A 22,221-nucleotide genomic window follows, 5' to 3' on the forward strand; every position below is an offset into this window, starting at 1 on the left:
CCCCAAATACAGGTGTGCCAACCTTGTAGCGTCATACCCCAAAAGACTTGAGGCTGTAACCGCTGGAAAAGGTACTGAGTAAAGGTTCTAAATACTTATGTAAATGTGATCGTTTTTCTTTATACAAATGCAAAAATGTCTTATTCCTTCTCACTTCAGGCCAAATTTCTCACTCCTCCCTAATCCACAGCTGTCCTACCTTACCAGTGACTGAAACCAGACTATTGCCCTTTGCCTCCCTCCATAGGACCCACTGATTAACTTTCTATTCACCTAGTTCTTATCCGCCATTTACCCAAACACATACATTCATTATACATGTAAAGTCATCAATAATTTATAGTAGGTAATATGAATAAGTATATTTCAAGCTAGAATCCAACATATCTGACCAAGGAAACTGCTTGTGTAACGGTGTGATTAAATTGTAAAATTCCTGCATAAAATTGGTATTATGCCACTTCCTGGTGGATTAGTGGGTTTACATTCTCTAATACACTCAGTGATAAAAGTATGGGATTCTGGGTAATCCACAGCAAATTTATGGAGAATTGCTGTGGGTGAGTTGAAAATTGAATGGTCCCGGGATGGAAATGTATAAAGTTGACATTATATTTAAAAAAATCCACATTTTACGTTAGCAATTTATGTTATTAGTAACTAATGCTGTTGGTTTGGCGTCAGATATGTTATTTGCCAATGTGGGTTTTATGCTAGCTAATGTTCCCTCTTTGAAGTTGGTAGCTAACTGGAGAATGCATCTTCTTTAGGAATGCTGTTATATCCTGTCTACTACTCATCATTCATCCATACTGTGTGTGTCCCATGATTGCAGCTTTGGAAATAAAATAACTATCCATCCATTACTCCTTCCTGTGTTGACTCACAGACTTGAGGGATGGGACCAGGAAGGTCACACTTGCCCTTACACACTCTCCTTGTCCTACTTGTAGATCGGAAAGGACTGTATTAACAAATGATAATGACTGCATCTTGACCTCTGATAGGCTAAGGGGATCCTTCTTACAGATCGGCCAGAGAGCCTAGGGGCTAATGTTGACGGGGCTTTAAAACGGCCTAGCAAAGCCATCTGATCCCGCAAGCTTCACGCTGGTATTTACGAGGCTACTTTAAAAACAGGCCATCTTGTCTAACTGGCTATATTGACAGGTGTTTCCTCAGCTTCCTCCACCACTGTGATCTCCTCAACACATTTGGACGGCAGGGCCTGAGGGACAAACGGTGGAAACCAGAAGGAGGAGAAGTTTTGTTAGCTCCACAAAGAGAGAGGATATGTTAGTTTACAAAAGTAAACATGACTGTTTCTGCTCTGTGCGTGTGTTTATTCACCTGAAGTAGGTCGTCTCTCTCCAAGAGGTGTTTAATCTTCAGTGGGGGACCAGGGATGGGGGGAAACAGACGGTCCAGACGGTCCCTGAACACACACACCACAGTCAATCAGGGAATCAGACAACTAATACCATAGCGTTATATCATTACATTTAAACCGTATACTGTTTTCATATTGTTCTTGCCAGTTACTGTTGAATCACAAAGGCAATTTTCTTCCCCCTTCTGTTGTTTTTCTAAGAATAAACGGGTGTTTTTCACCTCTTGTTGGAAGGAAGTTCTGTTTCACAGTGAAAATGTGTGCGGTCTGTAGACAGATGCTTAAATCTAACACCTCTGCCCTTATTCTATTAATAAGTTGTTGTCTTCTCTCTATCTTTCTCTGGGTGTCGATTTTTTGTAACTGTTTCGTTTCTCTCTGGTCCCTCCCATTCTCTCTGTTTCCTTCTCTCTTTCTCAGTCGCTCTCTGTTTCTCTCTGCTGCTCTGTCGCTCTCTGTTTCTCTCTGCTGCTCTGTCGCTCTCTGTTTCTCTCTGCTGCTCTGTCGCTCTCTGTTTCTCTCTGCTGCTCTGTCGCTCTCTGTTTCTCTCTGCTGCTCTGTCGCTCTTTGTTTCTCTCTGCTGCTCTGTCGTTCTCTGTTTCTCTCTGCTGCTCTGTCGATCTCTGTTTCTCTCTGCTGCTCTGTCGATCTCTGTTTCTCTCTGCTGCTCTGTCGATCTCAGCCGCTCTCTGTTTCTCTCTGCTGCTCTGTCGCTGTCTGCTGCTGCTCCGCTTCTCTTTGCTCTCTTTCTCAGTCGCTCTCTTTCTCAGTCGCTCTCTTTCTCAGTCGCTCTGTCGCTCTCTGTCGCTGTCTGCTGCTGCTCCACTTCTCTTTGCTCTCTTTCTCAGTCGCTCTCTTTCTCAGTCGCTCTCTTTCTCAGTCGCTCTCTTTCTCAGTCGCTCTGTCGCTCTCTGTCGCTGTCTGCTGCTGCTCCGCTTCTCTTTGCTCTCTTTCTCAGTCGCTCTCTTTCTCAGTCGCTCTCTTTCTCAGTCGCTCTCTTTCTCAGTCGCTCTGTCGCTGTCTGCTGCTGTCTGCTGCTGCTCCGCTTCTCTCTGCTCTCTTTCTCAGTCGCTCTCTTTCTCAGTCGCTCTCTTTCTCAGTCGCTCTCTTTCTCAGTCGCTCTGTCGCTCTCTGTCGCTGTCTGCTGCTGCTCCGCTTCTCTTTGCTCTCTTTCTCAGTCGCTCTCTTTCTCAGTTGCTCTCTTTCTCAGTCGCTCTCTGTCGCTGTCTGCTGCTGCTCCGCTTCTCTCTGCTCTCTTTCTCAGTCGCTCTCTTTCTCAGTCGCTCTCTTTCTCAGTCGCTCTGTTGCTGTCTGCTGCTGTCTGCTGCTGCTCCGCTTCTCTCTGCTCTCTTTCTCAGTCGCTCTCTTTCTCAGTCGCTCTGTCGCTGTCTGCTGCTGTCTGCTGCTGCTCCGCTTCTCTCTGCTCTATTTCTCAGTCGCTCTCTTTCTCAGTCGCTCTCTTTCTCAGTTGCTCTCTTTCTCAGTTGCTCTCTTTCTCAGTTGCTCTCTTTCTCAGTTGCTCGCTCTGCTCTCTCTCGTTGGAAGGAAGTTCAGTGTCACTGTGAAAGACAGAAGCTAAAATCTAACACCTCTGCACTTACTCTATTAATATGTTGTCTTATTGTCAGTGTCTCTGCTCTTTCTCAGTGTCAGTGTCTCTGCGTCTCTTGGCTCTCTTTCTGCCTCCGCGTCTCTTGGCTCTCTCCCTGAGTCTCTTGGCTCTCTCCCTGAGTCTCTTGGCTCTCTCCCTGAGTCTCTTGGCTCTCTCCCTGAGTCTCTTGGCTCTCTCCCTGAGTCTCTTTGCTCTCTCTCTGAGTCTCTTTGCTCTCTCTCTGAGTCTCTTTGCTCTCTCTCTGAGTCTCTTTGCTCTCTCTCTGAGTCTCTTTGCTCTCTCTCTGTGTCTCTTTGCTCTCTCTCTGTGTCTCTTTGCTCTATCTCTGTGTCTCTTTGCTCTCTCTCTGTGTCTCTTTGCTCTCTCTCTGTGTCTCTTTGCTCTATCTCTGTGTCTCTTTGCTCTCTCTCTGTGTCTCTTTGCTCTATCTCTGTGTCTCTTTGCTCTCTCTCTGTGTCTCTTTGCTCTCTCTCTGTGTCTCTTTGCTCTCTCTCTCTGTGTCTCTTGGCTCTCTCTCTGTGTCTCTTTGTCTCTTTACTCTGTGTGTCTTTGCTCTCAGTGTCTCCTCCCTCCCCATGAACCCAACAGAATAAATACCTCTGGAGTCTGATCAGCAGCAGCAGAGCCAGGAGGATCATGGGTATCCCCAGAGTGATGCCAACAACCGCCGGAGTGTTCAGCTGATTGTGTGATTCAGACGGGGCCACCGCTGCACACACACACACAGCAGTGTATACATAAACAGACAGAAAAGACTGCTAAATCAAATGTAGAAATACATTCAAAAAAAGATTAGAGGTCGACCGATTAATTAATTAGGGCCGATTTCAAGTTTTCATAATAAATCGGTAATCTGCATTTTTGGACGCCGATTATGGCAATTTACATTGCAATCCACGAGGAGACGGCGTGGCAGGCTGTGACCACCTGTTACACGCCTGCAGCAAGGAGCCAGGGTAAGTTGCTGGCTAGCATTAAACTTATCTTATAAAAAAACAATCAATCTTAACATAATCACTAGTTAACTAGTTGATGATATTACTAGTTTAACGAGCTTGTCCAGCGTTGCACATAATCAATACGGTGCCTGTTTATCATCGAATCACAGCCTACTTCGCCAAAAGGGTGATGATTTAAAAGAGCATTCGTGAAAAAAAGCACACTCTTTGCACCAATGTACCTAACCATAAGAAAGGATGTTTAAAATCAATACACAAGTATATATTTTTAAACCTGCATATTTAGTTCAAATAAATTCATGTTAGCAGGCAATATTAACTAGGGAAACTGTGTCACTTCTCTTGCGTTCCAGGGCAAGCAAAGTCGGGGTACATGTAACAGTTTTGGCCGCCTGGCTCATTGCGAACTGTGTGAAGACCATTTCTTCCGAACAGAGACCGTAATTAATTTGCCAGAATTTTACGTAATTATGTCATAACATTGAAGTTTGTGCAATGTAACAGGAATATTTTGACTTATGGATGCCACCCGTTAGATAAAATACGGAACGGTTCCGTATTTCACTGAAAGAATAAACGTTTTTTTTTCTCGAAATGATAGTTTCCGGATTTGACCATATTAATGACCTAAGGCTCGTACTTCTGTGTGTTATTATATTATAATTAAGTCTATGATTTGATAGAGCAGTCTGACTCAGCGGTGGTAGGCAGCAGCAGGCTCGTAAGCATTCATTCAAACAGCACTTCCTGCGTTTGCCAGCAGCTCTTCGCAATGCTTGAAGCACAGCGCTGTTTATGACTTCAAGCCTATCAACTCCCGAGATTAGGCTGGCAATACTATAGTGCCTTTAAGAACATCCAATAGTCAAAGGTATATGAAATACAAATGGTATAGAGAGAAATAGTCCTATAATTCCTATAATAACTACAACCTAAAACTTCTTACCTGGGAATATTGAAGACTCATGTTAAAAGGAACCACCAGCTTTCATATGTTCTCATGTTCTGAGCAAGGAACTTAAACGTTAGCTTTTTTTACATGGCACATATTGCACTTTTACTTTCTTCCCCAAAACTGTTTTGGCATTATTTAAACCAAATTGAACATTTCATTATTTATTTGAGACTAAATTGATTTTATTTATGTATTATATTAAGTTAAAATAAGTGTTCATTCAGTATTGTTGTAATTGTCATTATTACAAATATATATAAAAATGGTCAGATTTAATCGGTCTGGGCTTTTTTTGGTTCTCCAATAATCGGTATCGGCGTTGAAAAATCCTAATCGGTCGACCTCTAATCCAGATGTCATGATAATATCGATGACTGCGGACTCACGGATGGTGTTGCTCCAGCTGCTCCAGTGTTCAGATCCTCTGCAGTTACTATTCTTCCTCACCCTCATCTTCACGTCGTACCGTTGTGTGTGGTCCAGGTTGGTCTCAGTGAATGTCAGTCCCTCTGTGAAGCTCCTCACCTTTCAAGACACACATACAAATAGCCTCTTAATAAAAACAGGGCCACCACTGAACACAAGTTAAGACAACTCTCTGGTATACTCATCTATTTATTTTTTTACTTAACACTTTTCTTAAAACTTTAAGGGCTTGTAAGTCAGCTTTTCACTGTAAGGTCTAAACCTTTCACATTCGGCCCATGTGACAAATACAATTTGATTTGATAGTATTACCAGGTCATTGATCTGGAGCTGGTAGTGGAAGCATCTGGGTGTGGTGTTGGACGGAAGATCCCACTGGACCAGCAGACCCTCCTCTCTGACCCAGGCAGTGATGTTGGGGGGCGGGCGCAGTACTTCAATATCTATGGTGTCCATTTTATTGGTGTAGATGCAGCACACGCCAGGGCGTGACACTTTGAAAGTCAGACTCAAAGAGGTGACGCCGTCACCCACACTCCCCTGGCAGCCAGCAGACACGCCTCGAACCACACCGCCAGGCCATCCCTGGCCTCCCATGACCTCAGAGACACAGTCCACACTGGAGATACTCTCATTGTTCCTACACACACTGATATTCACACACACACACACACACACCCCAGCACTTTTAACAGACACCTTAATTAAAGGTGGGTGTCATGTACTAAAATTAGATTACATTTTTATTATACGGTAAAATGGTAATTGCACAGTAATAACCAATAAATTGACAAGTTCTACTATCACAATTGTTGCTAAGCCTTTCATTTTCTATGTATCTTGGATATTGTGGGAGGGGCTTACGAGACAAAGGCAGAGGATTGGCTGTCATTAAGGAGACCATGGAATTTCCAGGAGCAGTTGAGTTGATTGGTTGGGTAGATAAGACAGCAGGCCAGTCCACCTAGAGTTACAGACAGGGTTTCAGCGAGTGTGCATGCGTGTGTGAGTGTGTGTTTGGGTCTTTGTGCATTTTGTGTTACTGGGTGATAGGTTGCAGGGGTGAATGCTGGTGTCAATGTCAGTGTCTTCATAGTCCTCGCTGTCTTCATCGTCGTCGCTCTGAACCAGCTGCATAACACCATGAGAATCCCTCTGGTACACTCTCTGGCGCACCGGGGACAGAAAAAGAAAGACTTTTTTTTTTTAAGAGACAAAGATATTGTAAATCTAAAATGGTTTGAGACAGGGCCATTAGAGACCACAGACTATCATAGTGATCTCACTTCACTGTAATCCGTCTCGTCATCCTGACAGGGGTATAAGGGAGGCAGTTCTTGCTTCTGGTCAGGTTCTAGGCTCTGGTGTGTGTGTCTAGCAGGGCTTCGGGTCACATCCAGCCTTGTAGTAACTGTCCCCGCAGTCAACCCTTCTGTGCTCTCAGAGAAACTTGTTTCAGTCGTTTGAGTTACTGTCAGACAGACAGAGACAGAAATAGAGCTCAGTAAGGTCGCACACTATAGGGTAACAGTTTTGGGGAAGCTACTCTGAAATCATAGTTACTCATAGTTATTCATAGTTACAATTACTTCACACTAGAAGTTAAGCTACATTAAAGATGCCCTTAGGAACTGACTGTACAAAACATAGACATGACAGACTGACCAGGTGAATCTGGGTGAAAGCTTGTTACCTGTTAAATCCACTTCAAATCAGTGTAGATGAAGGGGATGAGATAGGTTAAAGAAGGATTTTAGGAAGGTGTTCTTAATGTTTTGTAGTTTAATTAATTAAAACTACATTGAAAAAGCAGTTCACTACATCCAAGCTACTTTGGGAGAAAAAAATGATCACATCTAAATCTGAAATGTCATAGACTACAAATTACAAAAACACATCACTCTGGGGTCAGGTGTTAAATGTTCAATGCTGCCATTTATCTTAGCTCAATATCAAATCATTTCTGGGTAACAATTAAGTACTTCAATTTAATTGAAAGCAATCACTGTAGTCAAAAATAAACGAAAATAGCTTCTTAGCGAAGAGCCATTTCTCAAGCAATAATTTTGCTAAGAGTGTCTGGGAGTGGTCTGAGTGGGGAGGGCAAAACTGAAAACAAGCTGTTATTGGCAGAGAGGTTTGGAACTCTTTCTTATTGGTCTATCAAACTAATTGAATGCATGTTGATGTCACCACAGGCCAAAACTCCATCCCACCAAAACAGGGACAAATTTCAGGCGGTCTTTTCAAATAGCTCTTAAATGAAAAGGATATCATAATTTTCACAATTTCACAGTCTTTTTTCATCCTCATAGTGTGGAAATACATGTCAAACACAGGAAAATCACATTTGACTGCACTCGATCTTTAACTAAATGTGTAATTTGACCGATTATTAATAAAGACAAAAGCTGTTTCAAGTGAGAAATAGGCCGTTCTGAACCTGAAAAGGAAATTAAATTCTTGCCTATATCACACACATCTTCTCTTTTTGCAAAAAATAAATAAAAATGTGTAGTTCCAATAGTTAGCTACTCCACTATATGGATTTGAATTGATTGGAATTCAACTTCCACCATGCTACTGCAAAATGTAGTTTAATTACTAGTTGACTTAAATGTAGTTCGCTACTCCCCAACACTGCAGGGTAAACGCATGTAAGGATGATACACACACATTCACACACCTTTCTCTGCTCTCCCAAGGGAATGCAGCACCACAGCACAGACCCAGAGGACCACCAGATATAGCCCCATTGCAAACCTGGGGGGGGGGGGGGGGGGACACAAACACAGATATCACACCATGATAAAAACCTATCTACTTCAGCAGGGATGAAAATAGCCCATATTAATACATGTAGCCTTTGAGATTATGTTAATGTAAATCAATAATTTGCTAACATCAGATAACATTTATATTAGACATTTATGAGAGTGAATTAGATAATTCATTTGATGATACAGCAGTAGCAATACAAGGAAGTAACATCTACAGAAGAGACAGAAATGCTTATGAGGGAGGTGTTGCTGTATATAAATATTCAGAGCCATATCCCTGTAATGCTTTACTAAGATCGTATGTCAAGTGTTATTGAAGTGTTGTGGTTGCTGGTTCATTTGGCACATCTAAAGCCTTTTCTTTCAGGGTGTTGCTATAGGCCACTAAGTGCTAACAGTCAGTATCTAAATCATGTCTGAAATGCTTGATAGTGTATGTGATGTGAACAGAGAGGTCTACTTTCTTGGGGACCTGAATATTGACTGGTTTTCATCAAGCTGTCCGAGGAAGCTTCTTACTGTAACCAGTGCCTGTAATCTGGTTCAGGTTATTAATCAACCTACCCAGGGTGTTTACAAACACTACAGGAACAAGATCATCCACATGTATCGATCACATTTGTACTAATGCTGTAGAGCTTTGTTCTAAAGCTGTATCCGTACCCATTGGATGCAGTGATCACAATATAGTGGCTATATCCAGGAAAGCCAAAGTTCCAACAGCTGGGCCTAAAATAGTGTATAAGAGATCATACAAAAGATTCTGCTGTGATTTACATTGATGATGTTAATATTTTTTGGTCTGATCCACTTGATGAATTTATGAAATTGTTTCTTCCAGTTATTGATATACATGCACCTGTTAAGAAACTGTCATGTACTGTCATGTTGTGTCTTGTCTCTGTCCTTTCCCTTCACCCTGTCTCCCTCTGCTGGTCGTTGTTAGGTTACCTTTTCTCCCCCGCTTTCCCCCAGCTGTTCCTTGTCTCCTCTGACTACCCATTCACCCCGTTTCCCACCTGTTCCCTTTTTCCCTCTGATTAGGTCCCTATATCTCTCTCTGTTTCTGTTCCTGTCCTTGTCGGATTCTTGTTTGTTGTGTTTCATGCCTGAGCCAGACTATCGTCATGTTTGCTGTAACCTTGTCCTGTCCTGTCGGAATCTGCCGGTCTATCTGAGCCTACCTATGTTTGGTTATTAAAGAAGCTCTGTTTAAGTTAGTTCGCTTTTGGGTCCTCATTCACTCACCATAACAGAAGAATCCGACCAAGAATGGACCCAGCGACTTCGGATCCTCTCCACTCAGCCGTCGGGATCCAGGGAGCGATGCTAGGCAGACACGAGCAGGAAGTGTCTGCTGCTCGACATGCCGTTGAGACCCTGGCCACCCAAGTCTCCAACCTCACAGAACAGGTTCACCATCTCCGCCTCGATCCACCGGCCACTTCCAGGGCTTTCGAATCTCCGGAGCCCAGAATCAATAACCCGCCGTGTTACTCTGGGGAGCCCACTGAATGCCGCTCGTTCCTCACCCAGTGTGATATTGTGTTTTCTCTCCAGCCCAACACTTACTCCAGGAGCACTGCTCGTGTCGCCTACGTCATATCTCTCCTTATTGGACGGGCTCGTGAGTGGGGCACGGCAATCTGGGAGGCAAGGGCTGAGTGTACTAACCAGTATCAGGACTTTAAGGAGGAGATGATACGGGTTTTTGATCGATCTGTTTTTGGGGAGGAGGCTTCCAGGGCCCTGTCTTCCCTATGTCAAGGCAATCGATCCATAACAGACTACTCTATTGAGTTTCGCACTCTTGCTGTCTCCAGTGGCTGGAACGAGCCGGCCTTGCTCGCTCGTCTTCTGGAGGGTTTCCGCGCAGAGGTAAAGGATGAGATTCTCTCCCGGGAGGTTCCTTCCAGCGTGGATTCCTTGATTGAACTCGCTATTCGCATTGAGCGACGGGTTGATCTTCGTCACCGAGCTCGTGGAAAGGAGCTCGCGCTCTCCGTCGCCTCCCTCTCCGCATCACTACCATCTTCCTCTGCCGGCTCGGGTGCTGAGCCCATGCAGCTGGGAGGTATCCGCATCTCGACTAAGGAGAGGGAACGGAGAATCACCAACCGCCTCTGTCTCTATTGCGGTTCCGCTGGTCATTTTGTCACTTCATGTCCAGTAAAAGGCCAGAGCTCGTCAGTAAGCGGAGGGCTACTGGTGAGCGCTACTACTCCTGTCTCTCCTTCAAGATCCTGCACTACCTTGTCGGTCCATCTACGCTGGACCGGTTCGTCAGCTTCCTGCAGTGCCTTAATAGACTCTGGGGCGGAGGGCTGTTTTATGGACGAGACCTGGGCTCGGGAACATGACATTCCTCTCAGACAGTTAAAGGAGCCCACGGCCTTGTTCGCCCTGGATGGTAGTCCTCTCCCCAGGATTCAGCGTGAGACGCTACCTTTAACCCTCACTGTTTCTGGTAATCATAGTGAAACCATTTCTTTTTTAATTTTTCGTTCACCTTTTACACCTGTTGTTTTGGGCCATCCCTGGCTAGTTTGTCATAATCCTTCCATTAATTGGTCTAGTAATTCTATCCTCTCCTGGAACGTCTCTTGTCATGTGAAATGTTTAATGTCTGCTATCCCTCCTGTTTCCTCTGTCTCTTCTTCACAGGAGGAGCCTGGTGATTTGACAGGGGTGCCGGAGGAATATCACGATCTGCGCACGGTGTTCAGTCGGTCCAGGGCCACCTCTCTTCCTCCACACCGGTCGTATGATTGTAGTATTGATCTCCTTCCGGGAACCACCCCCCCCCCGGGGTAGACTATACTCTCTGTCGGCTCCCGAACGTAAGGCTCTCGAAGATTATTTGTCTGTAGCTCTTGACGCCGGTACCATAGTCCCCTCCTCCTCTCCCGCCGGAGCGGGGTTTTTTTTTGTCAAGAAGAAGGACGGGTCTCTGCGCCCCTGCATAGATTATCGAGGGCTGAATGACATAACAGTGAAGAATCGTTATCCGCTTCCTCTTATGTCTTCAGCCTTCGAGATCCTGCAGGGAGCCAGGTTTTTCACTAAGTTGGACCTTCGTAACGCTTACCATCTCGTGCGCATCAGGGAGGGGGACGAGTGGAAGACGGCGTTTAACACTCCGTTAGGGTACTTTGAATACCGGGTTCTTCCTTTCGGCCTCGCTAACGCTCCAGCTGTCTTTCAGGCATTAGTCAATGATGTCCTGAGAGACATGCTGAACATCTTTGTTTTCGTTTACCTTGACGATATCCTGATTTTTTCACCGTCACTCCAGATTCATGTTCAGCACGTTCGACGTGTCCTCCAGCGCCTTTTAGAGAATTGTCTTTTTGTGAAGGCTGAGAAGTGCACTTTTCATGCCTCCTCCGTCACATTTCTCGGTTCTGTTATTTCCGCTGAAGGCATTAAGATGGATCCCGCTAAGGTCCAAGCTGTCATTGATTGGCCCGTCCCTAAGTCACGCGTCGAGCTGCAGCGCTTTCTCGACTTCGCGAACTTCTATCGTCGTTTCATCCGTAATTTGGTCAGGTGGCAGCTCCTCTCACAGCCCTTACTTCTGTCAAGACGTGCTTTAAGTGGTCCGTTTCCGCCCAGGGAGCTTTTGATCTCCTCAAGAATCGTTTTACATCCGCTCCTATCCTTGTTACACCTGACGTCTCTAGACAGTTCGTTGTCGAGGTTGACGCGTCAGAGGTGGGCGTGGGAGCCATCCTTTCTCAGCGCTCCCTCTCTGACGACAAGGTCCACCCATGCGCGTATTTTTCTCATCGCCTGTCGCCGTCGGAACGTAACTATGATGTGGGTAACCGCGAACTGCTCGCCATCCGGTTAGCCCTAGGCGAATGGCGACAGTGGTTGGAGGGGGCGACCGTTCCTTTTGTCGTTTGGACTGACCATAGGAACCTTGAGTACATCCGTTCTGCCAAACGACTTAATGCGCGTCAGGCGCGTTGGGCGCTGTTTTTCGCTCGTTTCGAGTTCGTGATTTCTTATCGTCCGGGCTCTAAGAACACCAAGCCTGATGCTTTGTCTCGTCTCTTCAGTTCTTCAGTAGCCTCCACTGACCCCGAGGGGATTCTCCCTGAGGGGCGTGTTGTCGGGTTGACTGTCTGGGGAATTGAGAGGCAGGTAAAACAAGCGCTCACTCACACTCCGTCGCCGCGCGCTTGTCCTAGGAACCTTCTTTTCGTTCCCGTTCCTACTCGTCTGGCCGTTCTTCAGTGGGCTCACTCTGCCAAGTTAGCCGGCCACCCTGGCGTTCGGGGTACGCTTGCTTCCATTCGCCAGCGTTTTTGGTGGCCCACCCGGGAGCATGACACGCGTCGTTTCGTGGCTGCTTGTTCGGTCTGCGCGCAGACTAAGTCCGGTAACTCTCCTCCTGCCGGCCGTCTCAGGCCGCTTCCTATTCCCTCTCGACCGTGGTCTCACATCGCCTTAGATTTTGTCACCGGACTGCCTTCGTCAGCGGGGAAGACTGTTATTCTTAGGGTTGTCGATAGGTTCTCTAAGGCGGCTCATTTCATTCCCCTTGCTAAGCTTCCTTCTGCTAAAGAGACGGCACAAATCATCATCGAGAATGTTTTCAGAATTCATGGCCTTCCGTCAGACGTCGTTTCGGACAGAGGTCCGCAATTCACGTCTCAATTTTGGAGGGAGTTTTGCCGTTTGATTGGGGCTTCCGTCAGTCTCTCTTCCGGCTTTCACCCCCAGTCTAACGGTCAAGCAGAACGGGCCAATCAGACTATTGGTCGCATCTTACGCAGTCTTTCTTTTCGTAACCCTGCGTCTTGGTCAGAACAGCTCCCCTGGGCAGAATACGCCCACAACTCGCTTCCTTCGTCTGCGACCGGGCTATCTCCTTTTCAGAGTAGCCTCGGGTACCAGCCTCCGCTGTTCTCATCTCAGTTCGCCGAGTCCAGCGTCCCCTCCGCTCAGGCTTTTGTCCAACGTTGCGAGCGCACCTGGAAGAGGGTCAGGTCTGCACTTTGCCGTTATAGGACGCAGACTGTGAGGGCTGCTAATAAGCGTAGAACTAAGAGTCCTAGATATTGTCGCGGTCAGAGAGTTTGGCTCTCCACTCAGAACCTTCCCCTTAAGACGGCTTCTCGCAAGTTGACCCCGCGGTTCATTGGTCCGTTCCGTATTTCTCGGGTCATTAATCCTGTCGCAGTTCGACTTCTTCTTCCGCGATACCTTCGTCGCGTCCACCCGGTCTTCCATGTCTCCTGCATCAAGCCCGTCCTTCGCGCCCCCGCTCGTCTTCCCCCCCCCCCCCCCCCATCCTTGTCGAGGGCGCACCCATCTACAGGGTCCGTAGAATTTTGGACATGCGTCCTCTGGGCCGTGGTCACCAGTACCTCGTAGATTGGGAGGGGTACGGTCCTGAGGAGAGGAGTTGGGTTCCCTCTCGGGACGTGCTGGACCGTGCGCTGATCGAGGATTTCCTCCGTTGCCGCCAGGTTTCCTCCTCGAGTGCGCCAGGAGGCGCTCGGTGAGTGGGGGGGTACTGTCATGTACTGTCATGTTGTGTCTTGTCTCTGTCCTTTCCCTTCACCCTGTCTCCCTCTGCTGGTCGTTGTTAGGTTACCTTTTCTCCCCCGCTTTCCCCCAGCTGTTCCTTGTCTCCTCTGACTACCCATTCACCCCGTTTCCCACCTGTTCCCTTTTTCCCTCTGATTAGGTCCCTATATCTCTCTCTGTTTCTGTTCCTGTCCTTGTCGGATTCTTGTTTGTTGTGTTTCATGCCTGAGCCAGACTATCGTCATGTTTGCTGTAACCTTGTCCTGTCCTGTCGGAATCTGCCGGTCTATCTGAGCCTACCTATGTTTGGTTATTAAAGAAGCTCTGTTTAAGTTAGTTCGCTTTTGGGTCCTCATTCACTCACCATAACAGAAACTGACTGTTAGAACTGTTAAGGCTCCATGGATTGATGAGGAATTGAAAAACTGTATGGTTGAAAGAGATGGGGCAAAAGGAGTGGCTAATAAGTCTGGCTGTACATCTGACTGGCTGACTTACTGCAAATGGAGAACTCAAAAAGAAGAAACTGTATTATGAAGACAAGATCAATGATATAAAGAATAATGGAAACATTTAATTTAAAGTACTCAAGTTATGGGCAAAAAGACAAATTCAACCCCATCTTTCATCAAATCAGATGGCTTATTCATCACAAAACCATTTGAGGTTGCCAATTATTTGAATGATTGTTCAGCGATGTCATTTACAAAATAGCCCCCAACACTCTACTCAGCAAACTGGATGTAGTCTATCACAGTGCCATCCGTTTTATCACCAAAGCCCCATATACTACCCACCACTGCGACCTGTATGCTCTCGTTGGCTGGCCCTCACTACATATCTGTCGCCAAACCCACTCAAACAAACTAATCTAAGTCTTTGCTAGGTAAAGCCCCGCCTTATCTCAGCTCACTGGTCACCATAGCAACACCCACCTGTTGCACGCGCTCCAGCAGGTATAATGCACTGGTCATCCCCAAAGCCAACACTTCCCTTGGCCGCCTTTCCTTCCAGTTCTCTGCTGCCAATGACTGGAACGAATTGCAAAAATCTCTGAAGCTGTAGTCTTATATCTCCCTCTCTAACTTTAAGCATCAGCCAATCTGTAAATAGCACACCCGACTACCTCATCCCCATATTATTATTGCACATCATCAATTGCACATTCTGTCACTCCAGTATTAATGCTAAATTGTAACTATTTCCGCCTCTAGGGCCTATGTATTGCCTACCTCCCTACTCTTTTTGTCGCACTGCTTTGCTTTATCTTGACCAGGTCCCAGTTGTAAATGAGAACTTCTTCTCAACTGGCCTACCTGGTTAAATAATGGTGAAATAAAAAACGTATTTAAAAAATTGTATTTGGTACAAATGATTCGTTAAATTCAAGACCTCAGCTAAATCTGGTAATGAATGGTGTGACTGTTGAACAAGTTGAGACTAAATTACTTGGCGCTACCTTAGATTGTAAACTGTCATGGTCAAAACATATAGATTCAATGGTTGTAAAGATGGGGAGAGGTCTGACCATAATAAAGAGATGCTCTGCTTTTTTGACACCACACTCCAAAAAGCAAGATCTGCAGGCTCTAGTTTTGTGTAATCTTGATTATTGTCCAGTCGTGTGGTTCAGTGCTGCAAGGAAATACCTAGTTAAGCTGCAGCTGGCCCAGAACAGAGCAGCACGTTTTGCTCTTCATTGTAATCACAGGGCTGATATAAATACTATGCATGCCAGTCTCTCTTGGCTCAGAGACTGACTGCCTCACTTATTATTTATAAGAAACAATGTGTTGAAAATCCCAAATAGTTTGCATAAGTCAACTTACACACAGCTCTGACACACTTATCCCACCAGGGGTCTTTTCACAGTTCCCAAATCCAGAACAAATTCAAGAAAGCGTGTAGTATTATATAGAGCCCTTATTGCATGGAACTTCCTTCCATCCATCCATCTCATATTGCTCAAATAAACAGTAAACCTGGTTTCAAAAAACAGATAAAGCAACAGCTCGGGGCACAACGACTCTCCCCCATTTTACCAAGATAGTTTGTGTGTATGCACTGATATCTAGGCTACGTGTGCCTTTTTAAAAATGTATGTAGTTACAGTCCTTGAGCAGTTCTTGTCTATTAGAACATCAATAGACATCATGTAATTCTGTATTATGTTTCATGTGGACCCCAGGAGGAGTAGCTGCTGCTTTTGCAACAGCTAATGGGGATCCTAATAAAATAAAATAAAAACTCAAGGCACATCAGAACTTCAACATTCAGAGGGCCACACATGTTTTACTTATTTCTACCAGGTTTAAGAGGGTCGCCTGGAGTTTTTCTTTAATCATGTCATTCCATGGGCTTTATAGCTTCTGGTAGAGGCTTCTCTCAGGTATAGATCTAAGACACCGGTGCCCCCTGTATATAGCCCCGCTGTTGTTATTTACTGCTGCTCTTTAATTATTTTCTTTCTTAAAACTGCATTGTTGGTTAAGGGCTTGTAAGTAAGCATTTCATTGTAAGGATTGACTGTTGTATTCGGGACACATGTAACAAATAAAATTAGATTTTGGAGACCAGCTTAACTACATGAAATCCTTCCCCTTTCCAGTACAAACCAGACTGACCTTGGAACAGCATCTAAGGGAAACTTGATGATATACACTCATGGGTTTTAGACAGTTGAGAAACACAAAACACTAAATTGCCCCCTTAACATTGGACATATCAAAAGCTCAAAACAGCACAAGACATGTTAGGCTTAAGTGTTAATAACATAGAGAGGTTAGAATGATGGTCTCATATCAAGATAAAAGTAAAATACCGTTGTGTTTCACCGAGTATCTTCCTTGGTCTGGTCTTGATGCCGTCTAGTGTCAGCAGAAAGAGTGTTGGCACACACACTGACTGCCTCTGGAGGGAAATGTGACATTACTCATTACTGGAAAGTTGATAAACAGGAAACTACATCCAGTGGTGTATTAAGTAAAAATACTTTGAAGTACAACTTCAGTAGTTTTTTGTGGCATCTGTACTTAACTATTTATATTTTTGACAACTTTTACTTCACTACATTCCTAAAGAAAATAATGTGTTTTCTACTACATAAAAAAGTACTCGTTACATTTTGAATGCTTAGCAGGACAGGAAAATGGTCTAAGTCACACATTCAATTAAAGAGAAAATCCCTGGTCATCCCTACTGCCTCTGATCTGGAGGACTCACTAAACAGAGAAAATCCCTGGTCATCCCTACTGCCTCTGATCTGGAGGACTCACTAAACAGAGAAAATCCCTGGTCATCCCTACTGCCTCTGATCTGGAGGACTCACTAAACAGAGAAAATCCCTGGTCATCCCTACTGCATCTGATCTGGTGGACTCATTAAACACAAATGCTTTGTTTGTAAATGATGTCTGAGTGTTAGAGTGTGCCCCTGGCTATCCGTCAATTTTTATATTGTGCGTCTGGTTTGCTTAATAAAAGGAATTTGAAATTATTTATACTATTGTTACTTAAGTATATTAAAAACAAAAGTAACAATCAGTATCTGGTGTGGCCACCAGCTGCATTAAGTACTGCAGTGCATCTCCTCCTCATGGACTGCACCAGATTTGCCAGTTCTTGCTGTGAGATGTTACCCCACTCTTCCACCAAGGTACCTGCAAGTTCCCGGATATTTCTATGTTCCCGGATATTTCTAAGGGGAACTTAGCCCTCCGATCCAACAGGTCCCAGACGTGCTCAATGGGATTGAGATCTGGGCTCTTCGCTGGCCATGACCAGAACACTGACATTCTTGTCTTGCAGGAAATCATGCACAGAATGAGCAGTATGGCTGGTGGCATTGTCATGCTGGAGGGTCATGTCAGGATGAGCCTGCAGGAAGGGTACCACATGAGGGAGGAGGATGTCTTCCCTGTAACGCACAGCTTTGAGATTGCCTGCAATGACAACAAGCACAATCCGATGATGCTGTGACACACTGCCCCAGACCATGATGGACCCTCCACCTCCAAAATCGATCCCGCTCCAGAGTACAGGCCTCAGTGTAACGCTCATTCCTTCAACGATAAATGCAAATTCAACCATCACCCCTGGTGAAGTGCACTTTTTGCCAGTCCTGTCTGGTCCAGCGACGGTGGGTTTGTGCCCATAGGTGATGTTGTTGCCGGTGATGTCTGGTGAGGGCCTGCCTTACAACAGGCCTACAAGCCCTCAGTCCAGCCTCTCTCAGCCAATTGCGGACAGTCTGAGCACTGGTGGAGGGATTGTGCGTTCCTGTTGTAACTCAGTCAGTTGCTGATGCCATCCTGTACCTGTCCTGCAGGTGTGATGTTTGGATGTACCGATCCTGTGCAGGTGTTGTTACACGTGGTCTGCCACTGCGAGGACGATCAGCTGTTCGTTCTATCTCTCTGTAGCTCTGTCTTAGGCGTCTCACAGTACGGACATTGCAATTTATTGCCCTGGCCACATCTGCAGTCCTCATGCCTCCTTGCAGCATGCCTAAGGCACCTTCACGCAGATGAGCAAGGACCATGGGCATCTTTCTTTTGGTGTTTATCAAAGTCAGTATTAAGGCCTCTTTAGTGTCCTAAGTTTTCATAACTGTGACCTTAATTGCCTACCGTCTGTAAGCTGTTAGTGTCTTAATGACCGTTCCACAGGTGCATGTTCATTAATTGTTTATGGTTCATTGAACAAGCATGGGAAACAGTGTTTAAACCCTTTGCAATGAAGATCTGTGAAGTTATTTGGATATTTACGAATTATCTTTGAAAGACAGGGTCCTGAAAAAGGGACGTTTCTTTTTTTTCCTGAGTTTATTTATACATATATGTATGTATGTGTATATATATAAATATATATATTTATGATGCAGAAAATTACATTAATGGAAGCTTCAATCTATCCGCAATATTAAATCTGCCCCCCCCCCCCCCCCCCCACACAATATATATATATATAAAAAAAAATATATATAAACAAAAATAAGAAGACACAGTGGGAAATTCAATGCAACATATGTCTGGTGAAGTCCACTAAGCATTTTGCATGTAATCAAATCAAATTTGTTGAGCAGATGTTATTGCGGGTGTAGTGAAATGCTTGTCCTTCTAGCTCCAAAAGTGTAGTAGTATCTAACAAGTAATATCTAACAATTTAACAACAATACACACAAATCTAAAGTCAAGGAATGGAATTAAGAATATATAAATATTTGGACGAGCAATGTCAGAGCGGCATAGACTAAGATACAGTAGAATAAAATAGAATACAGTATATACACATATAAGATGAGTAATGCAAAATATGTAAACATTATTAAAGTGACTAGTGTTCCATTAATAAAGTGGCCAGTGATTTCAAGTCTATGTATATAGGGCAGCAGCTTCTAATGTGCTAGTGATGAGTATTTAACAGTATGGTGGTGGCCTTGAGATTGAAGCTATTTTTCAGTCTCTCGGTCCCAGCTTTGATGCACCTGTACTGACCTTGCCTTCTGGATTATAGCGGGGTGAACAGGCAGTGGCTCTGGTGGTTGTTGTCCTTGATGATCTTTTTGGCCTTCCTGTGACATCGGTTCCTGGAGAGCGGGTAGTTTGCCCCCGGTGATGTGTTGGGCAGACCGCACCTCCCTTTGGAGAGCCCTGCGGTTGCGGGTGGTGCAGTTGTCGTACCAGGCGGTGATACAGCCCAACAGGATGCTCTCAATTGTGCATCTGTAAAAGTTTGTGAGGGTTTTAAGGTGCCAAGCTAATTTGTTCAGCCTTCTGAGGTTGAATAGGCGCTGTTGTGCCTTCTTCACCACACTGTTTGTGTGGGTGGACCATTTCAGTTTGTCAGTGATGTGTACGCAGAGGAACTTGAAGCTTTCCACCTTCTCCACTGCGGTCCCGTCGATGTGGATGGGGGGTGCTCCCTCTGCTGTTTCCTGAAGTCCACGATCAGCTCCTTTGTTTTGTTGACGTTGAGTGAGAGGTTATTTTCCTGGCACCACACTCCCTGGGCCCTCACCTACTCCCTGTAGGCTGTCTCGTCATTGTTGGTAATCAGGCCTACTACTTGACTACTTGACTAAACTTGACAAACAGTTACATGACCTACAGCATAGTCAAGCAAGTTATGCTTCTGATATTTTCAACAGGGTACTGGAAAGCTCACGGCACATCGGTAATAGTCTCAAGCAGCTTTGTACTACTCCGGAGCATCTGCCTCTGTCATCTCAGTGAACCTGATGAAAATCAGTTAACATGCTGACCATCAAAGTTTTTCATTGTTTTTCACCATGTTAACTGTATAATTATTATTTTTTGAACTATGCAAAATCCTTGGAAACAGAAGTTGAAGGTGGGGAAGCCTATGGGCTTTTGAATACTTCCAAGCAGTCAAAAAACGGTACTTTCGATTGAATGCGCAAGCAAAATGAGTAATTCCCTGACCGGGAATCGAACCCGGGCCGCGGCGGTGAGAGCGCCGAATCCTAACCACTAGACCACCAGGGAAACTATATTTCTAACTCCAACAAGTGACATCACATATATTACACGATGTACACATAAAGTATTCACACTTGGCTTTTACTAGGGAAGAGGGGAGCACACGGTGAGCAAATCACTCTGCAGTAGCGGTGTGAGGGTAAATTCACTGGGGAAGCCAATCCATAAAAAAAAGCGTGTTGTGATTATTGCGTTGTTTGCTCTATAACCTGTTAGCTCATAGGCCAAGCCACCGTGATATATAGGCCTAAGGCCGAGACAATAAGAAGATCTGTCTGGTGAAGTCCACAAAGCATTTTTTCATGTTACATGACCGACAGCATGGTCAAGCAAATTAATGTATCTGACATTTTCAACAGGGCACCGGAAAGCTCACAGCACTACGGCGATAGTCCAAAGTAGCCCTGTAGTACTTCCGAGCGTCTGCACCTTTGCTCTACCGACTTTGTTAACATGAAGAAAAACAGTTAACATGTCCAGCAAAGTTTTTCATTGTCATTCACAGTTAACAAGGTGAATGAAACACAATGAAAAAGACTTGCAACCAGAAATTGTTCCGTGAGTAAAAAATGTTGTTCCCTGACCGGGAATCGAACCCGGGCCGCGGCGGTGAGAGCGCCGAATCCTAACCACTAGACCACCAGGGAAACTATATTTCTAACTCCAACAAGTGACATCACATATATTACACGATGTACACATAAAGTATTCACACTTGGCTTTTACTAGGGAAGAGGGGAGCACACGGTGAGCAAATCACTCTGCAGTAGCGGTGTGAGGGTAAATTCACTGGGGAAGCCAATCCATAAAAAAAAGCGTGTTGTGATTATTGCGTTGTTTGCTCTATAACCTGTTAGCTCATAGGCCAAGCCACCGTGATATATAGGCCTAAGGCCGAGACAATAAGAAGATCTGTCTGGTGAAGTCCACAAAGCATTTTTTCATGTTACATGACCGACAGCATGGTCAAGCAAATTAATGTATCTGACATTTTCAACAGGGCACCGGAAAGCTCACAGCACTACGGCGATAGTCCAAAGTAGCCCTGTAGTACTTCCGAGCGTCTGCACCTTTTCTCTACCGACTTTGTTAACATGAAGAAAAACAGTTAACATGTCCAGCAAAGTTTTTCATTGTCATTCACAGTTAACAAGGTGAATGAAACACAATGAAAAAGACTTGCAACCAGAAATTGTTCCGTGAGTAAAAAATGTTGTTCCCTGACCGGGAATCGAACCCGGGCCGCGGCGGTGAGAGCGCCGAATCCTAACCACTAGACCACCAGGGAAGCTATAAAATTGCAGGAGAAAAGTGAAATAAAAAAGCTTCACTTGTCCACGGAAATAGACCAAACATTGTATTCATATCAAATAAGCTAGGGTCATCATGTTAACTATGAATGAAAAAGCACGAGCGATATCCTATGCTCTTGCTTATGCTGGTGTGTCTGTTTGTGGTAGAAATGTCCTTTAGCAAGTAGCTAAAGATAACATAGAGTTTATACACTTAATTGTATTGTTCCATCTATTAATCTAATCTGCTCACTGTGATTAAAATGTATATAATTTATGCTTATTAAATAAAATTAAATAATTAAATAAAAACTTCCCTCTTGATTTTCACAGCAGACAGGGAGTCCAGCTTCAGCTTCAGAAAACTGCCAAATGGAATCCTTGTCTTAAAGGACAGTAAGGAGTTACAGGACAAAAAACTACTAAAAGAGCATGGAGCAGGGCTGTGTCTCCAGACAAAGTGGTGGACTCAGCCAGGAGGGCTGTACTGCTCAGAGGTGGCAACCCAGCAAGCAGAGCACATTTGCCGGGTCAGCATAAGATGCAGTTTGGCCTTTATAAGGAGCAGACCTTCAAGTGGGTGGTTGAAAGTGTGCTGGGCTGGGTATTTGGTGGCATCGATGCAGAAAGAATCTGCCTCTCAGCCAGCAAGTAGTGATTTAAAAAACCATGCTGCTAATGAAATGGCTTTCAAGAAACACATGGAGCTCTTCCCTGAGGGCTGGGAGGCTATCAGGATTAAGTCCAACATCCAGCCACTGTTATGG

At 44.9% G+C, this 22,221-nt stretch overlaps 1 protein-coding gene and 3 non-coding genes across 4 annotated transcripts; all 4 read right to left on the reverse strand.

Moving 5' to 3' along the window:
* Window positions 1-718: 718 nt before the first annotated feature.
* On the reverse strand, window positions 719-19,212 carry LOC110508465. Its single transcript, XM_036966384.1, has 12 exons — window positions 19,158-19,212; window positions 16,485-16,573; window positions 8,029-8,105; window positions 7,036-7,047; window positions 6,629-6,813; window positions 6,386-6,509; window positions 6,207-6,306; window positions 5,655-5,991; window positions 5,303-5,441; window positions 3,600-3,711; window positions 1,351-1,435; window positions 719-1,228 (listed from the first exon to the last, which is right to left on the reverse strand). Exons 3-12 carry the CDS (start codon window positions 8,096-8,098, stop codon window positions 1,151-1,153), a joined length of 1,242 nt encoding a protein of 413 aa, XP_036822279.1. The 5' UTR covers window positions 8,099-8,105; window positions 16,485-16,573; window positions 19,158-19,212; the 3' UTR covers window positions 719-1,150.
* An 884-nt stretch (window positions 19,213-20,096) lies between these two features.
* Window positions 20,097-20,168, reverse strand: trnae-cuc. The gene has a single exon. It is a non-coding gene; the product is annotated as a tRNA-Glu (tRNA).
* Window positions 20,169-20,737: 569 nt separating this feature from the next.
* trnae-cuc lies at window positions 20,738-20,809 on the reverse strand. Its single transcript has one exon. It is a non-coding gene; the product is annotated as a tRNA-Glu (tRNA).
* A 569-nt stretch (window positions 20,810-21,378) lies between these two features.
* trnae-cuc lies at window positions 21,379-21,450 on the reverse strand. The gene has a single exon. It is a non-coding gene; the product is annotated as a tRNA-Glu (tRNA).
* Window positions 21,451-22,221: the final 771 nt, after the last annotated feature.

This window comes from Oncorhynchus mykiss, chromosome 28, assembly GCF_013265735.2.
Source record: "Oncorhynchus mykiss isolate Arlee chromosome 28, USDA_OmykA_1.1, whole genome shotgun sequence".
NCBI lineage: Eukaryota > Metazoa > Chordata > Actinopteri > Salmoniformes > Salmonidae > Oncorhynchus > Oncorhynchus mykiss.